The sequence below is a fragment of the Taeniopygia guttata genome, chromosome 25, assembly GCF_048771995.1.
Source record: "Taeniopygia guttata chromosome 25, bTaeGut7.mat, whole genome shotgun sequence".
In the NCBI taxonomy this organism is placed as follows: domain Eukaryota; kingdom Metazoa; phylum Chordata; class Aves; order Passeriformes; family Estrildidae; genus Taeniopygia; species Taeniopygia guttata.
In genome coordinates, this window is record NC_133050.1 from 7,421,780 (window position 1) to 7,443,284 (window position 21,505).

At 61.3% G+C, this 21,505-nt stretch overlaps 5 protein-coding genes across 5 annotated transcripts; 1 reads left to right on the forward strand and 4 right to left on the reverse strand.

Moving 5' to 3' along the window:
• Window positions 1–4,066: 4,066 nt before the first annotated feature.
• Window positions 4,067–4,432, reverse strand: LOC100224089 (claw keratin-like). The gene has a single exon (XM_072918498.1). It carries the CDS (start codon window positions 4,430–4,432, stop codon window positions 4,067–4,069), a length of 366 nt encoding a protein of 121 aa, XP_072774599.1.
• A 4,220-nt stretch (window positions 4,433–8,652) lies between these two features.
• Window positions 8,653–9,829, reverse strand: LOC115498525 (claw keratin-like). Its single transcript, XM_041721092.2, has 2 exons — window positions 9,755–9,829; window positions 8,653–9,477 (listed from the first exon to the last, which is right to left on the reverse strand). The coding sequence occupies exon 2, from the start codon at window positions 9,454–9,456 to the stop codon at window positions 8,995–8,997; it is 462 nt and encodes a 153-aa protein (XP_041577026.2). The 5' UTR covers window positions 9,457–9,477; window positions 9,755–9,829; the 3' UTR covers window positions 8,653–8,994.
• Window positions 9,830–12,278: 2,449 nt separating this feature from the next.
• On the reverse strand, window positions 12,279–13,383 carry LOC105759829 (claw keratin-like). The gene has a single exon (XM_072918533.1). The coding sequence runs from the start codon at window positions 13,080–13,082 to the stop codon at window positions 12,621–12,623; it is 462 nt and encodes a 153-aa protein (XP_072774634.1). The 5' UTR covers window positions 13,083–13,383; the 3' UTR covers window positions 12,279–12,620.
• A 2,521-nt stretch (window positions 13,384–15,904) lies between these two features.
• LOC115498495 (claw keratin-like) lies at window positions 15,905–16,874 on the reverse strand. Its single transcript, XM_030291626.4, has 2 exons — window positions 16,827–16,874; window positions 15,905–16,729 (listed from the first exon to the last, which is right to left on the reverse strand). The coding sequence occupies exon 2, from the start codon at window positions 16,706–16,708 to the stop codon at window positions 16,247–16,249; it is 462 nt and encodes a 153-aa protein (XP_030147486.1). The 5' UTR covers window positions 16,709–16,729; window positions 16,827–16,874; the 3' UTR covers window positions 15,905–16,246.
• A 1,238-nt stretch (window positions 16,875–18,112) lies between these two features.
• LOC115498490 (claw keratin-like) lies at window positions 18,113–19,293 on the forward strand. Its single transcript, XM_030291607.4, has 2 exons — window positions 18,113–18,191; window positions 18,469–19,293. Exon 2 carries the CDS (start codon window positions 18,490–18,492, stop codon window positions 18,949–18,951), a length of 462 nt encoding a protein of 153 aa, XP_030147467.4. The 5' UTR covers window positions 18,113–18,191; window positions 18,469–18,489; the 3' UTR covers window positions 18,952–19,293.
• The last annotated feature ends 2,212 nt before the right edge of the window (window positions 19,294–21,505 follow it).

Sequence of the window (21,505 nt, forward strand, 5' to 3'; positions counted from 1 at the left end):
CTCTATAACGACCTCAGTTTTCCCGAGAAACCCCCCAAATTCCAAATACAATTTAATGTAATTTCTTCTTCATATTGTTGAGGTGTTTAATTCGCCCTAATGAAGGTGAATAATGCTGGGGTGACCTTCACCTCCAAACCCTGTTTTGCTGTTTACTCCCATCCCAAGGGAGGATAATGACAGGCAGCACGTCAGGAGTTCTGGGCCTTTCTCTAAATTTGGAATATCAAAGCTTTCATTAAGACTTATTAAATATTTTCGGGCACAAAGAGATTTATTATTTCAATATTAACAGCACTTTGCTACGCCCCGCTGTTATGTAACACCTGCTCCAAAAACGTGGATTGGGGTGTCCTGTTTCCTGGCTTTATTAAAATTGTAATTTATAGCTTCGGAATTTGGTCTCGGGGAGATTTTTTTCCCCCTCTAAAAATACCGCCTGGACGTGCCATTTCAATGCTTGCAGGCCAATTTTCTGGCTGAATCAATATTGTCCGGCTGAATCAATAACATCCCCAGGCACGGCAGCTCCAAATCAAAGAGCCGCTCCTTCCCCCTTGGAAATCACAGGAAATGTTGTCAGGGATGCTCCACGTGTCATTAGAAGTGATGAAATTCATGAAAAACACAGGCTGTGCGTTCCTTCCACGATTATTCCAGGGGGAAAAAAGCACAACCAAGCACATTCAGCCTCCAGAGCTGCCGCGTTCGGAATTCCGCGGGGCTTTGCTGATCCCGAGGAGTCGCCGCTGTCCCCAAAAGCGCAAATTCAGCGCGATGATGGCGAGGCTTAATTGCGCTGAGTCGTTTTGGGATGAAAGGGCCGTGGCGGGCGGAGCCTCCCAGTGACGGTGCTGGACCCTGGGGAGCATCGGGGTATCGATGAGGGGAGGAACAGGGGCCGGGAATTGGGGCTGAGCCGGGAGCGGGTGGGGTGCGCGGGGCGGGAGCGGCAGCTCCATAAAAGCCCCGCATCCCTGCGGAGAAACCATTCCCTGCTCCGGCCTTCTCCTCCTTGCAGCCCAGGGTAAGTGGCAGCAGATTTGGGAAATCCCAGTGGTGTTCCCCCTCCTTTTTATTCTTTTTTTTTTTTTTTTTTTTTTTTTTTTTTTCTTTCTAATCTACAAATGTTGCAGCCAAGAATTGAGGTTGTGACTTAGGGGTTATCCCCGTGCAAAACAATCTTTCCTCCCTGGATTTTGAATGTCTGAGTGCTTGAAACAGCCTCAGTCCTGCACGGATCTCCTTTTCCCTTCACGTCTTTGTCCCAGCGCAGCTCTGAGGGTTTTCCAGCCCTGCTTTGCCTCAGGGACGCGATTCACAGCCCCATTTTCAGCGGCGCTGTGCGGGAAGGCTCAGGATGGAGGATTGGGGGGAAGAAGTGGCCCTGAATTCGGGATGGAGCGATGGATGAGGGCATCGGGCAGTGGCTTGATGCCTCTCCCTTCCCTGCAGAGCATATTCGGGGTTTACTCACTGTCGGGACTAACCTCATGGGCTTTTCCTGCCTTGCAGCCCTTCCTCGGCTCCCTCCAGCCCCAAGATGACTTTCTGCTACCAGCGGCAGTGTGAGGATTCCTGCTACTCCCCCTGCAGCTACGGGACCGTCTTCAGCTCCCGCAGCTACGACTGCGGCAGCCCCTGTGGCTACCAGGGCTACTACGGGAGGCTCTGTGGCTACCGCGACTACTGCCCGACCTTCAGCCCCCGCTACTGCTCCCCCTACTCCTCGCGCTACTTCCAGAGATACTCCTACGGCAGCTGCTACCCCTGCTACCAGTGCTGAGCGCAGCGCGGCCGGGAGAGACCCCAAAACCCGCCCGGACGCCTCCGGGATGGATTTTGCTCCCGGGTGGATTTTGCTCCGGCTCAGCTGCGAGTCCCTGAGGCTTTGAGATCCCTTCCATGTCTGCTGTAACTCTGATTAATTGGCTTTTTTTGGCTATTTCTTCTCAGTCTTTCGGGATGAGGTTTTTGTTTGTGCCGAGGAGCGGGAGCCTCGTCTGGCTGTGCTGACAGCTCCGCTCCTCTCCACACCAGCTTTACTCCCCAAACCTCCAAAACGCTTCCCCCCCACCCCCTTTTTTCCCTCTGCTGTGTCTCTCAGCCCTCCCTGGGTTTGGTGGTGTAAAGGAAACTTGGGTTTAATATTTATTTTATAGCTCCTTCCCATCTCCGTTTAGTGAAACCTGGAGCGTGCCTGACCTAGGGATGAATTTTTGACTTAACTGCCTTTGAAACTGTGCCAAAAAAAACCCAAAATCATCCAATCCACTCCGTTTCGTTGTGCTGGAAACAAGTGGAAAAGTCTGAAAACAGAAAAGTTGTACCAATGAAACCGGGGGATTTCCTGCACATAAATCCCTGAATTCTTTCTGCTCTCTGTGCTATTTTAGATTGTGATTGTGAGCTTTACTCCTATTAAAAACGTTGTAGCATCATGAAATGGCCCTGGATTGCTTTTTTTTCTGGTTTTCTGCTTTTCCCGGACACAGATTTTTGTCAGCAGCTCGATGTTTTACGGGGTCACACAGCTGGACCCGCGCACGCATTGTGCAGACCAATAGCGATACAGTAGAACCTCAGAAAATGAGTTCCAAATCCCGAATTTCCTAGGAAATATTTGGAAATACTCCTTTAAATTTGTTTTCGCGTCCCAGCGGGTGTGCAGGCATTAGACACAACAGCAGTTGTAAATGACTGAGGCATGGACCAGCTGGTAATTAATTAAATTTTGGGGGATAACACCAGAAATTGAGGGGAAATCCCCCTTTTCTGCCGTGCTTTTGTGCTGGCCCTGCCTGTGATTTTCCCATCTTTCCGGATGGAGAGACCCGATCTGTTACAAAACAGAAAAATTCAATTTTCAGAGCGGAAAATGTCACTTTCTAGGGCAAAAAATGTCACTTTCCCTCCGCTCCAGGCTCTGTTGGAATGACAGTGGAAGTGTGAAGTTCCCAGATTTTCCACCGCGTCCTGGGGAGGAGGAGCGGCTCAAATTATTCATCACCGAGGTGTCTCAGAGTCTGGGCACAAAAGAGCTTGGAAAGCTCAATTAAACCCTCGAACCGTCATTGTGAGCGTAATTGCCGCCCTTTGAACAGGCAGAGGCAATCCCGGCATCCCTGGATCCCAAAATTTGGGGTGGGGAGGGACCTCTGGAGACCTCTGCGGGCACAGTCCTGCCAAGGGAACAGAGCTTGAGTGGAAGGTTTGAAAGGTATAAAATAAATTCTGACTAAAGCAAACATCGAACTGCCTCAACTCGTACCTTTGGAGTGACTCTTTTTCAATAATGAAGCAGCTGAGAAGAGAATTGTGCTTTAAATAGATTAATAACAGCTTATAAATACATAAAACAGTTACAGGCGTCTGAGAGGTGCTTTGAACTGCCAAAATAATCGACTGTGGGGAAAAGTGAAGACATTGTAACTTTTTGCTGAAGGAACACAAAGGAATAAATAAATTAATTGATACTTTTCCCTTCAAGCCTGTCCCTTGGAATAGGGATAACTCATTTTCATCCTTTGTGTGCTCTCAAAAAACACAGACCCTGTTCATTAACCTGCCTTTGGTGGATGATAAATACCGGGCCTTGAGCTTCATCTGGGGAAGAATTTCTTACTGGGAAGGGTGGTCAGGACTGGAAGGGGCTGCCCAGGGAGGTTTGGAGTCCCCACCCCTGGAATTGCTCAAGTTAAAATGGCACTCGGAGCCCTGGGATGGGTGATCAGTCAAAAACTGGATTAACTCGGAGGTTTTTAAAACCTGAATGATTCTGGGATCCCGTGGAGATATCCCAGCTCAACACGGACCATCAGAGGAGCAAACCCATAAAAACCAAGCAAAATCCAAGCGATTTCAGCAATGCAGATTCTTTATTGTGGATGAAAAAGGCTACAGGCGGTGTCAGCGAGAGACAAACCAGCAGCAAGGTGTTGGAAACACGAAAATCCCAAGGCAGCAGCGAGGCCCAGCCCAGGCCTGCAGGGCAGAGGCTGCCCCTGCCCAGGGCGAGTTGGGGGCGTGGAGCTGGGCAGAGCAGGGCAGAGCCTCAGCCCGGGCTTTAGCAGGGCCCACAGGAGCCCCCCAGGGACCTGGAACCGCGGCCACAGATCCCAGAGCCCCCGAAACCCCCAAAGCCGCCGTAACCCCCAAAGCCCCCATAGCCCCCGAGGGCCCCGGAGCCGCCACGGCTCCCAAAGGCGCCGCCGAAGCCGCCTCCGACGTAGGGAGCTCCGGCCGAGCCCACGAGGCTCTGCTGCGGGAAGGAGCTGAGGATGGGCCCGGGGAAGGTGACCACCGAGGCCGGGGGCTGGATGACCACCGTGGAGTCGGGGCACTGCCGCACGCAGGGCTCGTTGGTGGCATCAGCCAGAGGGGCCGGGGTGGCCACCCCGCAGCTGGGGACGCACAGGCTGGAGCAGGACATCCTTTGGTTCGGCTGGCAGAGCTGCAAGACAAGGCACAGCCACGGGTCACGCCAAGGACTCTCCCAAAGCCCCGCTGCTCTCGCCCACCCGCACCCCGTGGCCTGGGACTCGCTCGGGATCACCCCAGGCCTTCCCAGCGAAGCCCTGGCACGGCTGGCACGGCTCCTGCAATGCCCGGCTGCCCTCACCACCCCCGGCTCTTGCCTGCCTGTGGCAATGAAGGAAAACTCCCTCACCCAAGCGCCAGGCTCCCGAGGCCTGGAGCCCGCGGGTGGAACCCCGAGCCCCCCAAGCCTGCCCTGGCACAGCCGCGGCAGCGCGGGCACAGAGACCCCTCGGGAAATGCTCGGCAAAGGTTCCCTGGGCAAGGCGAGAGGAGCACGGGAGGACGCAGGGAAGGCTCGGACTCACCACAGCGATCAATGAGCAGAGTCAAGTGGGGAGAGCTGGATGGAGCCCTGTGGAGCCCTCGGACCTTTTATACACCCCGGAGTGCCTGGGGCACCATCCAGGGGGTGGGGGCAAACACGAATAATTAGGAATTCAAGCGGAGAAGTAAAATGACACAGCTAATGATGGGGGGTAGTTCTTTGTCATCCCGTTTTTGCAGATATTGGTGTTAAAACGTGTCCAGACCGATGAGAGGAGCGGTCATGGCTCATCATTACATGACAGCCAGGGTGCTACTGGAGCTCAGCTCACAGACCCAATAAACCCTGCTCTGTCCCTAATCCCTCATCTTGCTGACAAAGAATCCCAAGCCTCATTTGGGACATGGCTGTGCCCAGCCCCGCCAGTCTGAGCACTGGCCCGGCCAAGCCCGTGAGCCAGCCGTGCCCAGCTGGGCCTGTCCTGGGCCAGGGCCAGGGCCAGCCTGGCTCTGGGGGGCTCGGCCAACAGCCCCTGGGCAGCGCTCATGGGCAGACACGGGGCGGCAGGAGCCGCAGGGACCCGGCCCCACCGCTGCCCTTCGGCCCCTGCCGTGCTGTCCCCTCTGTCACAGCTCTCCCGGACTCTGTCCCGCCGCTCTCATCCTTCCCTGGGGGTCTGGGGGCTGCCCACCATGGGCTCTGCCCCCTCTGCTCTTTGTGGGACCATCAGGGGAAACTGGGACGTGGAAACCCCAATGTCCTGCAGAACCTCAGAGTGGCAATTCACAGACGTGTCCGGGGACCTCAAAACCTCACAATGAACATTTTTGCTGGCACTGGCTGTGGGTGGGATTAGGGAGTCACCCCAAGAGTGGCTTCTCCTTTTCCCAAGCTGCCGCTGCCTCTGTTTACCAGCCCGTAAAAGGGATGTAATGACAGGGGTGAGGGCTGGGGCAGTGCTTCCAAGCTGCTGCAAGATGCCGGGAATTGTTCTCTGTAAGCAAAGTGAGGGATTAGGGACAGAAGCAGGGTTTATTGGGGCTGTGGGCTGAGCTCCAGCAGCACCGTGCCTGTCACGTAATGATGGGCCACGGCCGTCCCTGCAAGCGCTTCTCTCTTGTCCACTCATGTTCACACCAATGTCCACAATGGGGGGATGACAGAATTTGTCCGCGTCCCCTCAATTTATGAAGTTTCTCAGCGTGAATTGGTAATTACTGGAGGGGGGGTCTGCCCGCACCCCCTTTCCTGAAGCCCCAGGCTCTCTGGGGTGTATAAAAGGCCTGAGCTCCTTGCACAGCTCCATCCACACTCCTGCACTTGACTCCTCTCATCACCCAGGTAAGTGCAGCTCTCCGAAGGCTCTTGGGGCTCTCTCTCAGCACAACTCCTCCCTCACACCTTTGCCTCTTTCCCGGGTGTTTTCCAGAAGCCTTTACCAGTCTCCAGGATGTCCTGCGGTATCCCCAGCTGCGGCGTGGCCACCCCGGCCCCTCTGGCTGGCGCCACCAACGAGCCCTGCGTGCGGCAGTGCCCCGACTCCACGGTGGTCATCCAGCCCCCGGCCTCGGTGGTCACCTTCCCCGGGCCCATCCTCAGCTCCTTCCCGCAGCAGAGCCTCGTGGGCTCGGCCGGAGCTCCCTACGTCGGAGGCGGCTTCGGCGGCTCCTTCGGACGCCGTGGGGGCTCCGGCGGCTCCGGGGGCTTTGGGGGATTGGGAGGTTTTGGAGGATTCGGAGGTTTTGGGGGCAGCTGCGGCGGCTCCAGAGGCTGCGGGCCCTGCTAGGCCCCAGCCCGAGCCCTGCCCCAGAGCCGGGAGAGCTCCAGGAGCGCCCCCGGCCCATCCCCGCTCGCCAAGGCCCGGCTGAAGGACAGACCGACAGACGTGCCCCGGCCGCGCCCCGCCGCCTTCCTGCCGCGCTCGGAGCCCCGCAGCGATCGCTGCCCGCTCCCGGCACGGCCCCAGCTCGGCTCCTGCTCTGCCCGCGGCCGGGCCCCGCGGGGAGCCCCCGGCCCGGGCCCCGCTCCGCCGCGGAACCCCCCTGTCCCCGCACGGCAATAAAAGCTGGCTCGCATTGCAAGGCTCACAGGTCTCGGCTGCTCTTTGCTCGGCACCCCCTGCCCGGCCCGGGCCGCTGTCCAGCAGGCTCCGGCCGGCCCCGCTCGGACACGGCGCAGGAGAAGCCCCGGCCCTGCCCGGGCTCGTCCCGCAGTCCTGGGGCAGCCCGGCCCCGCAGCAGAGTCCCCCCGAGCCGGAGCCTGCCCAGCCCCTGCGCCGGGGCCTCTCCGTGTCCCAGCCCGGCTCCTGCCCGCCCCGGGCTCCTCTCGGCAGCCCCACAGCAGCCCCGGGCCCCACCGCCAGCCCCCTGCCCGTGGGACACCGCCCGAGGCCCGTGGAGCCCCGGGGCCCTGGGCACTGCCCGGGGGCCGAGCGGAGCCCCCCGAGGGAGCCGAACCCGCTCGGGGCTCTCGGGAGGCCCCGGCTCGGCTGGGAGAGCGAGAACAGCCCCGGCCCCGCTCCCGCTGCCCCCTCATCCCCTCCCACATCCCTGCCCCGCCGCCGCCTCCCGCTCCCGCTCCTGCCGCCCGTTCCCCCGCGGCTCCTCGCAGCGCTGCCGGCCCCGCCGCGCCCCCGCTGCGGCTGCGGGAGCCCCTCCGGGCACCCCCGGCCTCCCCACCCCTCGCCAGGGACACGGCTCTGCCCAGAGCAGCAGCACAGCTTCCCACAGCCCCGGGCTCCGGGACACACCGGGGGGCCTTTGCTGCCCCTGCTCATGCTGAATTACAGCACCAACATTAAAATCTTATTTATTAGATTGGTAATACTGGACCTGTCCGAACACTTGAGGTAAGATGGACAGAACATGAAATAATATAGTCTAAAATTGATCTATGTGTACTTAAAACAAATATGGAAGCCCAAACCCAGGGAGCTTTTGGTGTTTATTTGACCTGAGTAAGAAATGTTCAGACAGATCAACAGACAAAGGAAAGGACCTCGTGGAGGTGGAATTCCAAGCTCCTGCTCCATGAGCTCTGCGGGACTGAACCTTGGGGTCGTTCCATGGCGTGGAGAGGAGACGGGGCAAGATCTGCCCGTGTCTGTCTCCTCCCTTCCCAGCTGCCACCACCCCAAGGCGGACAGGCCAGAGCACCTGGGACATGCAGTGCTCATTCTGCATTTCCCTGCGCCTCCCCATGTGCCCGGGCAACCCCAGCCCAGGATGGGAGAGGTTCTACAGCTACTGCTGTGAGCCAGAGAGAAGTTTGAGAAGAGGATCCATGTTCAATCCAAAGGAATTTCCAACAGAGGTCTTGGACAAAGAAACCGAGAAGGAAAGAGGGAGAAATAAGAGAAACCTGCAGCTGCCCGTTCCAATGAGAACTTTGTTTGTCTTTCCCAACCAATGAGTAAATGTATAAGTTTTGTAAGAATGTATAGAAAGCATGCATGCTAGAATAAAACCAGCTTTGAAGCCTTCTGAAAATGGGTCGTGTTGCCCGGTGTTGTGATTGTCTCAACTCCGACAGCCCAGTTCCAGAGGTTGTGTCAGCTGTGCCGCTTTGGCTGAGCATTGGGAAGAGTTTCTGCCAGAGCCGCGTGGTCCTTTCCCATCGCCAGCGAGGGCTTTGGGGATGTCCCGCGGCTGCTGCTGCTGGGAGAGCACGGGGAGCTGGGGGGACGTGCTGCCCAGAGCCAGCGGGCTCTGACATGCCCAGCTGGGACACACGGAGCCAGCTGTGCCCGGGCTCCGGGGCACTGCCCAGGGCGATTGCAGAGCCCAGCAGGCAGCCGGGAGATCGAGGCCACGGGAAAAGGGAGGATGAAGGAAAAGCAGGAGTCAACATTGCGATGCAAGAGAGCTTTTATTGCAGGGGGAGGGCAGGAGGGGCTGGGCACGAGAGCAGGGCCGTGGCCACGGGCTTGCCGTGGGCTGGCCCTGGGCACAGCCGGGCGAGCAGGAGCAGCAGCCCCGGGCGAGTCTCTAGGAGCGGGGCAGCAGGAGCCCCGTGGGGATGCTCAGCAAGGGCAGGGACGAGGCAGAGCTGGTTCCCAAGGTGGCACGAGGCTCCCGAGGTGCGGAGCCCGGCCGTGCCCAAGGGGTTTTGGTCTGCAGAGCGTCGGGTCGGGATGTGCCGGGGTTTCTCCTGGAGCTCTTCTGGGTGGGAGGCCGCACTGGGGCTGGCGCTTAGCAGGGCCAGCAGTTGCCATTGAGGTAGCGGTGGCCACTGCTCCAGCCGCCGTAGCCACAGCTGCCGTAGCCCCCATAGCCCCCATAGCCCCCATAGCCTCCACAGCCCCAACCCCCGTAGAGCCCACGGCCTCCATAGCCCCAGCCTCCGTAGCCACCACGGCCTCCAAAGCCCCAGCCTCCGTAACCTCCGTAGCCCCCGAGGGCCCCGTAGCTGGCACGGCTCCCAAAGGCGCCCCCGGAGCCGGCTCCCACGTAGGGAGCTCCGGCCGAGCCCACGAGGCTCTGCTGCGGGAAGGAGCTGAGGATGGGCCCGGGGAAGGTGACCACCGAGGCCGGGGGCTGGATGACCACCGTGGAGTCGGGGCACTGCCGCACGCAGGGCTCGTTGCAGCTGTCAGCCAGAGGGGCCGGGGTGGCCACCCCGCAGCTGGGGACACACAGGCTGGAGCAGGACATCCTTTGGCTCGGCTGGCAGAGCTGCAAGACAAGGCACAGCCACGGCTCACGTCCCTTGCTGCCCTCACCATCCCGGAGCCTTGCGTGCCCATGGCAATGGAGAAGACTTGGACATCCGAGGGAGCAAAGTCCTCAAGCTTCCAACAGCCCTCAGTGCCCTGATACAGCCCCAGCCATCCCAGCTCTGCACGGGCAGAGCAAGAGGAGCACACAGCCAAAGGTTCCCCTAGAAAGCCCCAAAGTTTCCTAGAGAACCCCACGGATGGAGAAAGAAAGAGGAGCGAAGGCTTGGACTTACCAAGTTGACAAGGCGAGTCAAGCAGTGGAAGGTGAATGGAGCTCTGTGGAACCTTTGGGCCTTTTATACACCTCCCAAAGGGCCTGGGGCATCAGGAAAGGGAGCGGTGGCAAAAAAAAAAAAAAAATCCAGGTAATTAGGAATTCCAGCTGACAAGCTTCATCAAAGAGATAATGACGAAATACAATTATAGACATCAACATGGGAAGATTGGTGTGGACACGTGCCCTGGACTGATGGGAGGAACAGCCATGGCCCATCATTACGTGACAGCCAGGGTGCTGCTGGAGCTCAGCTCACAGCCCCAATAAACCCTGCTCTGTCCCTAATCCCTGACCTTGCTGACAAAGGATCCCGAACATCCTTTGGGACACAGCAGTGCCCAGCCCCACCAGCCTGAGCCCCGGCCCGGCCGTGCCCGTGAGCCAGCCGTGCCCAGCTGGGCCTGTCCTGGGCCAGGGCCAGGGCCCGCCTGGCTCTGGGGGACTCGGCCAACAGCCCCTGGGCAGCGCTCGGGGCCAGCTGGGCAGTGCAGCCCGGCCAGGAGGGCTCGGCCAGGACCCGCCGGGCAGACACGGGGCGGCAGGAGCCCCAGGGACCCGGCCCCGCTGCTGCCCTTTGGCCCCTGCCGTGCTGTCCCCTCTGTCACGGCTCTCCCGGGCTCTGTCCCGCCGCTCTCCCCCTTCCCTGGGGGTCTGGGGGCTGCCCACCATGGGCTCTGCCCCCTCTGCTCTTTGTGGGACCATCAGGGGGAACTGGGACATGGAAACCCCAATGTCCTGCAGAACCTCAGAACTGCAATTCACAGACGTGTCCGGGGACCCCAAAACCTTGCCATGAACATTTCTGCTGGCAGTAGCAGTCTTTGGGATTTGGGACATGGGATGTCTCTGGATGTTCCTGGAACCTTTGGATGTCCCTGGAAGTTGGGAAATCCCCCAGCGCCCGCGCCGGGGCCTCTCCGTGTCCCTGCCCGGCTCCTGCCCGCCCCGGGCTCCTCTCGGCAGCCCCACAGCAGCCCCGGGCCCCACCGCCAGCCCCCTGCCCGTGGGACACCGCCCGAGGCCCGTGGAGCCCCGGGGCCCTGGGCACTGCCCGGGGGCCGAGCGGAGCCCCCCGAGGGAGCCGAACCCGCTCGGGGCTCTCGGGAGGCCCCGGCTCGGCTGGGAGAGCGAGAACAGCCCCGGCCCCGCTCCCGCTGCCCCCTCATCCCCTCCCACATCCCTGCCCCGCCGCCGCCTCCCGCTCCCGCTCCTGCCGCCCGTTCCCCCGCGGCTCCTCGCAGCGCTGCCGGCCCCGCCGCGCCCCCGCTGCGGCTGCGGGAGCCCCTCCGGGCACCCCCGGCCTCCCCACCCCTCGCCAGGGACACGGCTCTGCCCAGAGCAGCAGCACAGCTTCCCACAGCCCCGGGCTCCGGGACACACCGGGGGGCCTTTGCTGCCCCTGCTCATGCTGAATTACAGCACCAACATTAAAATCTTATTTATTAGACTTGTAATATTGGATGTGTCTGAACTCTCGTCCTAAGATAGACAGAACATGAAATAATATTGTCTAAAATTGATCAATGTGAACTTAAAACAAATATGGAAGCCCAGACCCAGGAACCGTTTGGTGTTTATTTGACCTGAGGAAGAAATGTTCAGACAGATCAACAGACAAAGGAAAGGACCTCGTGGAGGTGGAACTCCCAAGCTCCTGCTCCATGAGCTCTGCAGGACTGAACCCTGGGGTCGTTCCATGGCGTGGAGAGGAGACGGGGCAAGATCTGCTCGGGTCTGTCTCTTCCCTTCCCCGCTGCCACCACCCCAAGGCGGACAGGCCAGAGCACCTGGGACATGCAGCGCTCATCCTGCATTTCCCTGCGCCTCCCCATGTGCCCGGGCAACCCCAGCCCAGTGTGGGAGAGGTTCTACAGCTACTGCTGTGAGCCAGAGAGAAGTTTGAGAAGAGGATCCATGTTCACCCCAAAGGAATTTCCCATAGAGGTCTTTGACAAAGAAACCAAGAAGGAAAGAAGGAGAAATAAGAGAAACCTTCAGCTGCCTGTTCCAATGAGATCTTTGTTCGTCTTTCCTGACTAATGAGTAAATGTATGGGTTTTGTAAGAATGTATAAAAAGCATGGATGCTAGAATAAAACCAGCTTGGAAGCCTTCTGAAAATGGAGTGTGTTGCCCGGTGTTCTGAACGTCTCAACTCCGACAGCCCAGTCCCAGAGGTTGTGTCAGCTGTGCCGCTTGGGCTGAGCATTGGGAAGAGGTTCTGCCAGAGCCGCGTGGTCCTTTCCCATCGCCAGCGAGGGCTTTGGGGATGTCCCGCGGCTGCTGCTGCTGGGAGAGCACGGGGAGCTGGGGGGACGTGCTGCCCAGAGCCAGCGGGCTCTGACATGCCCAGCTGGGACACACGGAGCCAGCTGTGCCCGGGCTCCGGGGCACTGCCCAGGGCGATTGCAGAGCCCAGCAGGCAGCCGGGAGATCGGGGCCGCAGCAAAAGGGAGTATGAAGGAAAAGCAGGAGTCAACATTGCAATGCAAGAGAGCTTTTATTGCAGGGGGAGGGCAGGAGGGGCTGGGCACGAGAGCAGGGCCGTGGCCACGGGCTTGCCGTGGGCTGGCCCTGGGCACAGCCGGGCGAGCAGGAGCACCAGCCCCGGGTGAGTCTCTAGGAGCGGGGCAGCAGGAGCCCCGTGGGGATGCTCAGCAAGGGCAGGGACGAGGCAGAGCTGGTTCCCAAGGTGGCACGAGGCTCCCGAGGTGCGGAGCCCGGCCGTGCCCAAGGGGTTTTGGTCCGCAGAGCGTTGGGTCGGGATGTGCCGGGGTTTCTCCTGGAGCTCTTCTGGGTGAGAGGCCGCACTGGGGCTGGTGCTTAGCAGGGCCAGCAGTTGCCATTGAGGTAGCGGTGGCCACTGCTCCAGCCGCCGTAGCCACAGCTGCCGTAGCCCCCATAGCCCCCATAGCCCCCATAGCCTCCACAGCCCCAACCCCCGTAGAGCCCACGGCCTCCATAGCCCCAGCCTCCGTAGCCACCACGACCTCCAAAGCCCCAGCCTCCGTAACCTCCGTAGCCCCCAAGGGCCCCGTAGCTGGCACGGCTCCCAAAGGCGCCCCCGGAGCCGGCTCCCACGTAGGGAGCTCCGGCCGAGCCCACGAGGCTCTGCTGCGGGAAGGAGCTGAGGATGGGCCCGGGGAAGGTGACCACCGAGGCCGGGGGCTGGATGACCACCGTGGAGTCGGGGCACTGCCGCACGCAGGGCTCGTTGCAGCTGTCAGCCAGAGGGGCCGGGGTGGCCACCCCGCAGCTGGGGACACACAGGCTGGAGCAGGACATCCTTTGGCTCGGCTGGCAGAGCTGCAAGACAAGGCACAGCCACGGCTCACGTCCCTTGCTGCCCTCACCATCCCGGAGCCTTGCGTGCCCATGGCAATGGAGAAGACTTGGACATCCGAGGGAGCAAAGTCCTCAAGCTTCCAACAGCCCTCAGTGCCCTGATACAGCCCCAGCCATCCCAGCTCTGCACGGGCAGAGCAAGAGGAGCACACAGCCAAAGGTTCCCCTAGAAAGCCCCAAAGTTTCCTAGAGAACCCCACGGATGGAGAAAGAAAGAGGAGCGAAGGCTTGGACTTACCAAGTTGACAAGGCGAGTCAAGCAGTGGAAGGTGAATGGAGCTCTGTGGAACCTTTGGGCCTTTTATACACCTCCCAAAGGGCCTGGGGCATCAGGAAAGGGAGCGGTGGCAAAAAAAAAAAAAAAATCCAGGTAATTAGGAATTCCAGCTGACAAGCTTCATCAAAGAGATAATGACGAAATACAATTATAGACATCAACATGGGAAGATTGGTGTGGACACGTGCCCTGGACTGATGGGAGGAACAGCCATGGCCCATCATTACGTGACAGCCAGGGTGCTGCTGGAGCTCAGCTCACAGCCCCAATAAACCCTGCTCTGTCCCTAATCCCTGACCTTGCTGACAAAGGATCCCGAACATCCTTTGGGACACAGCAGTGCCCAGCCCCACCAGCCTGAGCCCCGGCCCGGCCGTGCCCGTGAGCCAGCCGTGCCCAGCTGGGCCTGTCCTGGGCCAGGGCCAGGGCCCGCCTGGCTCTGGGGGACTCGGCCAACAGCCCCTGGGCAGCGCTCGGGGCCAGCTGGGCAGTGCAGCCCGGCCAGGAGGGCTCGGCCAGGACCCGCCGGGCAGACACGGGGCGGCAGGAGCCCCAGGGACCCGGCCCCGCTGCTGCCCTTTGGCCCCTGCCGTGCTGTCCCCTCTGTCACGGCTCTCCCGGGCTCTGTCCCGCCGCTCTCCCCCTTCCCTGGGGGTCTGGGGGCTGCCCACCATGGGCTCTGCCCCCTCTGCTCTTTGTGGGACCATCAGGGGGAACTGGGACATGGAAACCCCAATGTCCTGCAGAACCTCAGAACTGCAATTCACAGACGTGTCCGGGGACCCCAAAACCTTGCCATGAACATTTCTGCTGGCAGTAGCAGTCTTTGGGATTTGGGACATGGGATGTCTCTGGATGTTCCTGGAACCTTTGGATGTCCCTGGAAGTTGGGAAATCCCCCAGCGCCCGCGCCGGGGCCTCTCCGTGTCCCTGCCCGGCTCCTGCCCGCCCCGGGCTCCTCTCGGCAGCCCCACAGCAGCCCCGGGCCCCACCGCCAGCCCCCTGCCCGTGGGACACCGCCCGAGGCCCGTGGAGCCCCGGGGCCCTGGGCACTGCCCGGGGGCCGAGCGGAGCCCCCCGAGGGAGCCGAACCCGCTCGGGGCTCTCGGGAGGCCCCGGCTCGGCTGGGAGAGCGAGAACAGCCCCGGCCCCGCTCCCGCTGCCCCCTCATCCCCTCCCACATCCCTGCCCCGCCGCCGCCTCCCGCTCCCGCTCCTGCCGCCCGTTCCCCCGCGGCTCCTCGCAGCGCTGCCGGCCCCGCCGCGCCCCCGCTGCGGCTGCGGGAGCCCCTCCGGGCACCCCCGGCCTCCCCACCCCTCGCCAGGGACACGGCTCTGCCCAGAGCAGCAGCACAGCTTCCCACAGCCCCGGGCTCCGGGACACACCGGGGGGCCTTTGCTGCCCCTGCTCATGCTGAATTACAGCACCAACATTAAAATCTTATTTATTAGACTTGTAATATTGGATGTGTCTGAACTCTCGTCCTAAGATAGACAGAACATGAAATAATATTGTCTAAAATTGATCAATGTGAACTTAAAACAAATATGGAAGCCCAGACCCAGGAACCGTTTGGTGTTTATTTGACCTGAGGAAGAAATGTTCAGACAGATCAACAGACAAAGGAAAGGACCTCGTGGAGGTGGAACTCCCAAGCTCCTGCTCCATGAGCTCTGCGGGACTGAACCTTGGGGTCGTTCCATGGCGTGGAGAGGAGACGGGGCAAGATCTGCTCGGGTCTGTCTCTTCCCTTCCCCGCTGCCACCACCCCAAGGCGGACAGGCCAGAGCACCTGGGACATGCAGTGCTCATTCTGCATTTCCCTGCGCCTCCCCATGTGCCCGGGCAACCCCAGCCCAGTGTGGGAGAGGTTCTACAGCTACTGCTGTGAGCCAGAGAGAAGTTTGAGAAGAGGATCCATGTTCACCCCAAAGGAATTTCCCACAGAGGTCTTTGACAAAGAAACCAAGAAGGAAAGAAGGAGAAATAAGAGAAACCTTCAGCTGCCTGTTCCAATGAGATCTTTGTTCGTCTTTCCTGACTAATGAGTAAATGTATGGGTTTTGTAAGAATGTATAAAAAGCATGGATGCTAGAATAAAACCAGCTTGGAAGCCTTCTGAAAATGGAGTGTGTTGCCCGGTGTTCTGAACGTCTCAACTCCGACAGCCCAGTCCCAGAGGTTGTGTCAGCTGTGCCGCTTGGGCTGAGCATTGGGAAGAGGTTCTGCCAGAGCCGCGTGGTCCTTTCCCATCGCCAGCGAGGGCTTTGGGGATGTCCCGCGGCTGCTGCTGCTGGGAGAGCACGGGGAGCTGGGGGGACGTGCTGCCCAGAGCCAGCGGGCTCTGACATGCCCAGCTGGGACACACGGAGCCAGCTGTGCCCGGGCTCCGCGGCACTGCCCAGGGCGATTGCAGAGCCCAGCAGGCAGCCGGGAGATCGGGGCCGCAGCAAAAGGGAGTATGAAGGAAAAGCAGGAGTCAACATTGCAATGCAAGAGAGCTTTTATTGCAGGGGGAGGGCAGGAGGGGCTGGGCACGAGAGCAGGGCCGTGGCCACGGGCTTGCCGTGGGCTGGCCCTGGGCACAGCCGGGCGAGCAGGAGCACCAGCCCCGGGTGAGTCTCTAGGAGCGGGGCAGCAGGAGCCCCGTGGGGATGCTCAGCAAGGGCAGGGACGAGGCAGAGCTGGTTCCCAAGGTGGCACGAGGCTCCCGAGGTGCGGAGCCCGGCCGTGCCCAAGGGGTTTTGGTCCGCAGAGCGTTGGGTCGGGATGTGCCGGGGTTTCTCCTGGAGCTCTTCTGGGTGAGAGGCCGCACTGGGGCTGGTGCTTAGCAGGGCCAGCAGTTGCCATTGAGGTAGCGGTGGCCACTGCTCCAGCCGCCGTAGCCACAGCTGCCGTAGCCCCCATAGCCCCCATAGCCCCCATAGCCTCCACAGCCCCAACCCCCGTAGAGCCCACGGCCTCCATAGCCCCAGCCTCCGTAGCCACCACGGCCTCCAAAGCCCCAGCCTCCGTAACCTCCGTAGCCCCCGAGGGCCCCGTAGCTGGCACGGCTCCCAAAGGCGCCCCCGGAGCCGGCTCCCACGTAGGGAGCTCCGGCCGAGCCCACGAGGCTCTGCTGCGGGAAGGAGCTGAGGATGGGCCCGGGGAAGGTGACCACCGAGGCCGGGGGCTGGATGACCACCGTGGAGTCGGGGCACTGCCGCACGCAGGGCTCGTTGCAGCTGTCAGCCAGAGGGGCCGGGGTGGCCACCCCGCAGCTGGGGACGCACAGGCTGGAGCAGGACATCCTTGAGTCTGGTGAAGGCTTCTGGAAAACACCAAGAAACAGGTAAAGATGTCAGGAAGGAATTTCCTGGAATGAGACAGAGAGAGATCCTCAGGAGGCTTCGGAGAGCTGCACTTACCCAGGTGATGAGAGGAGTCAAGTGGAGAAGTGCGGATGGAGCTGTGCAAGGAGCTCAGGCCTTTTATACACCCCAGAGAGCCTGGGGCTTCAGGAAAGGGGGTGGTGACAAAAAACCTGAGTAATTAAGAATTCATGCTGACAAGCCTCATCAGTGAGATAATGTTGCAAGATAATTCCATGGCATCCCCTCACTGAGGACACAGGTGTGAAAATATGTCCTGGACGTGACAGAAGTGATGGGAGGGATAGCCCTGACCCATCATTAGGTGACAGCCAGGGTGCTGTTGGAGATCAGCTCTCAGCCCCAATAAACCCTGCTTCTGTCCCTAATCCCTCACTTTGCTTACAGAGAACAATTCCCGGCATCTTGCAGCAGCTTGGAAGCGCTGCCCCAGCCCTCACCCCAGTCATTACATCTCTTTTACGGGCTGGTAAACAGAGGCAGCGGCACCTTGGGAAAAGGAGAAGCCACTCTCGGGGTGTCTCCCACATTGCACCCACAGCCAGTGCCAGCAGAAATGTTCATTGTGAGGTTTTGGGGTCCCCGGACACGTCTGTGAATTGCCGCTCTGAGGTTCTGCAGGACATTGGGGTTTCCAAGTCCCAGTTCCCCCTGATGGTCCCACAAAGAGCAGAGGGGGCAGATCCCATGGTGGGCAGCCCCCAGACCCCCAGGGAAGGGGGAGAGCAGCGGGACAGAGCCCGGGAGAGCCGTGACAGAGGGAACAGCACGGCAGGGGCCAAAGGGCAGCAGCGGGGCCGGGTCCCTGCGGCTCCTCCTGCCCCGTGTCCACCCGGCGGGTCCTGGCCGAGCCCTCCTGGCAGGGCTGCACTGCCCAGCTGGCCCCGAGCGCTGCCCAGGGGCTGTTGGCCGAGTCCCCCAGAGCCAGGCTGGCCCTGGCCCTGGCCCAGGACAGGCCCAGCCGGGCATGGCTGGCTCACGGGCACGGCCGGGCCGGGGCTCAGGCTGGTCGGGCTGGGCACAGCCGTGTCCCAAAGGCTGCTCGGGATTCTTTGTCAGCAAGGTCAGGGATTAGGGACAGAGCAGGGTTTATTGGGGCTGTGAGCTGAGCTCCAGCAGCACCCTGGCTGTCACGTAATGATGGGCCATGGCTGTTCCTCTCATGGGTCCAGGGCACATTTCTGTAGCAATCTTTCCAATGTTGATTTCTATAATTGTATTTCGTCATTATCTCTTTGATGAAGCTTGTCAGCTGGAATTCCTAATTACCTGGATTTTTTTTTTTTTTTTGCCACCGCTCCCTTTCCTGATGCCCCAGGCCCTTTGGGAGGTGTATAAAAGGCCCAAAGGTTTCACAGAACTCCATTCACCTTCCACTGCTTGACTCGCCTTGTCAACTTGGTAAGTCCAAGCCTTCGCTCCCCTTTCTTTCTCCATCCATGGGGTTCTCAAGGAAACTTTGGGGCTTTCTGGGGGAACCTTTGGCTGTGTGCTCCTCTTGCTCTGCCCGTGCAGAGCTGGGATGGCTGGGGCTGTATCAGGGCACTGAGGGCTGTTGGAAGCTTGAGGACTTTGCTCCCTCGGATGTCCAAGTCTTCTCCACTGCCATGGGCACGCAAGGCTCAGGGATGGTGAGGGCAGCAAGGGACGTGAGCCGTGGCTGTTCCTTGTCTTGCAGCTCTGCCAGCCGAGCCAAAGGATGTCCTGCTCCAGCCTGTGCGTCCCCAGCTGCGGGGTGGCCACCCCGGCCCCTCTGGCTGACAGCTGCAACGAGCCCTGCGTGCGGCAGTGCCCCGACTCCACGGTGGTCATCCAGCCCCCGGCCTCGGTGGTCACCTTCCCCGGGCCCATCCTCAGCTCCTTCCCGCAGCAGAGCCTCGTGGGCTCGGCCGGAGCTCCCTACGTGGGAGCCGGCTCCGGGGGCGCCTTTGGGAGCCGTGCCAGCTACGGGGCCCTTGGGGGCTACGGAGGTTACGGAGGCTGGGGCTTTGGAGGCCGTGGTGGCTACGGAGGCTGGGGCTATGGAGGCCGTGGGCTCTACGGGGGTTGGGGCTGTGGAGGCTATGGGGGCTATGGGGGCTATGGGGGCTACGGCAGCTGTGGCTACGGCGGCTGGAGCAGTGGCCACCGCTACCTCAATGGCAACTGCTGGCCCTGCTAAGCGCCGGCCCGAGTGCTGCCTCCCACCCAGAAGAGCTCCAGGAGAAACCCCGGCACATCCCGACCCGACGCTCTGCGGACCAAAACCCCTTGGGCACGGCCGGGCTCCGCACCTCGGGAGCCTCGTGCCACCTTGGGAACCAGCTCTGCCTCGTCCCTGCCCTTGCTGAGCATCCCCACGGGGCTCCTGCTGCCCCGCTCCTAGAGACTCGCCCGGGGCTGCTGCTCCTGCTCGCCCGGCTGTGCCCAGGGCCAGCCCACGGCAAGCCCGTGGCCACGGCCCTGCTCTCGTGCCCAGCCCCTCCTGCCCTCCCCCTGCAATAAAAGCTCTCTTGCATTGCAATGTTGACTCCTGGTTTTCCTTCATCCTCCCTTTTCCCGCGGCCCCGATCTCCCGGCTGCCTGCTGGGCTCTGCAATCGCCCTGGGCAGTGCCCCGGAGCCCGGGCACAGCTGGCTCCGTGTGTCCCAGCTGGGCATGTCAGAGCCCGCTGGCTCTGGGCAGCACGTCCCCCCAGCTCCCCGTGCTCTCCCAGCAGCAGCAGCCGCGGGACATCCCCAAAGCCCTCGCTGGCGATGGGAAAGGACCACGCGGCTCTGGCAGAAACTCTTCCCAATGCTCAGCCAAAGCGGCACAGCTGACACCACCTCTGGGACTGGGCTGTCGGAGTTGAGACGATCACAACACCGAGCAACACACTCCATTTTCAGAAGGCTTCCAAGCTGGTTTTATTCTAGCATCCATGCTTTTTATACATTCTTACAAAACCCATACATTTACTCATTGGTTGGGAAAGATGAACAAAGATCTCATTGGAACAGGTAGCTGCAGGTTTCTCTTATTTCTCCCTCTTTCCTTCTTGGTTTCTTTGTCCAAGACCTCTGTGGGAAATTCCTTTGGGTTGAACATGGATCCTCTTCTCAAACTTCTCCCTGGCTCGCAGCAGTAGCTGTAGAACCTCTCCCACACTGGGCTGGGGTTGCCCGGGCACATGGGGAGGCGCAGGAAATGCAGGATGAGCACTGCATGTCCCAGGTGCTCTGGCCTGTCCGCCTTGGGGTGGTGGCAGCGGGGAAGGGAGGAGACAGACCCGAGCAGATCTTGCCCCGTCTCCTCTCCACGCCATGGAACGACCCCAGGGTTCAGTCCTGCAGAGCTCATGGAGCAGGAGCTTGGAGTTCCACCTCCCACGAGGCCCCTTCCTTTATCTGTTGATCTGTCTGAACATTTCTTACTCAGGTCAAATAAACACCAAAAGCTCCCTGGGTCTGGGCTTCCTTATTTGTTTTAAGTTCACATAGATCTATTTTAGACAATATTATTTCATGTTCTGTCCATCTTACTGTAATAGGTCTGATGTATCCAATATTGCCAATCTAATAAATAATAATTTAATATCGGGGAAGGAATTCAGGGCGAGCAGGGGCGGCAAAGGCCCCGCGGTGTGTCCCGGAGCCCGGGGCTGTGGGAAGCTGTGCTGCTGCTCTGGGCAGAGCCGTGTCCCTGGCGAGGGGTGGGGAGGCCGGGGGTGCCCGGAGGGGCTCCCGCAGCCGCAGCGGGGGCGCGGCGGGGCCGGCAGCGCTGCGAGGAGCCGCGGGGGAACGGGCGGCAGGAGCGGGAGCGGGAGGCGGCGGCGGGGCAGGGATGTGGGAGGGGATGAGGGGGCAGCGGGAGCGGGGCCGGGGCTGTTCTCGCTCTCCCAGCCGAGCCGGGGCCTCCCGAGAGCCCCGAGCGGGTTCGGCTCCCTCGGGGGGCTCCGCTCGGCCCCCGGGCAGTGCCCAGGGCCCCGGGGCTCCACGGGCCTCGGGCGGTGTCCCACGGGCAGGGGGCTGGCGGTGGGGCCCGCGGCTGCTGTGGGGCTGCCGAGAGGAGCCCGGAGCGGGCAGGAGCCGGGCTGGGACACGGAGAGGCCCCGCACAGGGGCTGGGCAGGCTCCGGCTCGGGGGGACTCTGCTGCGGGGCCGGGCTGCCCCAGGACTGCGGGACGAGCCCGGGCAGGGCCGGGGCTTCTCCTGCGCCGTGTCCGAGCGGGGCCGGCCGGAGCCTGCTGGACAGCGGCCCGGGCCGGGCAGGGGGTGCTGAGCAAAGAGCAGCCGAGACCTGTGAGCCTTGCAATGCGAGCCAGCTTTTATTGCCGTGCGGGGACAGGGGGGTTCCGCGGCGGAGCGGGGCCCGGGCCGGGGGCTCCCCGCGGGGCCCGGCCGCGGGCAGAGCAGGAGCCGAGCTGGGGCCGTGCCGGGAGCGGGCAGCGATCGCTGCGGGGCTCCGAGCGCGGCAGGAAGGCGGCGGGGCGCGGCCGGGGCACGTCTGTCGGTCTGTCCTTCAGCCGGGCCTTGGCGAGCGGGGATGGGCCGGGGGCGCTCCTGGAGCTCTCCCGGCTCTGGGGCAGGGCTCGGGCTGGGGCCTAGCAGGGCCCGCAGCCTCTGGAGCCGCCGCAGCTGCCCCCAAAACCTCCGAATCCGCCAAAACCTCCGAGTCCCCCAAAGCCCCCGGCGCCGCCGGAGCCCCCACGGCGTCCGAAGGCGCCCCCGAAGCCGCCTCCGACGTAGGGAGCT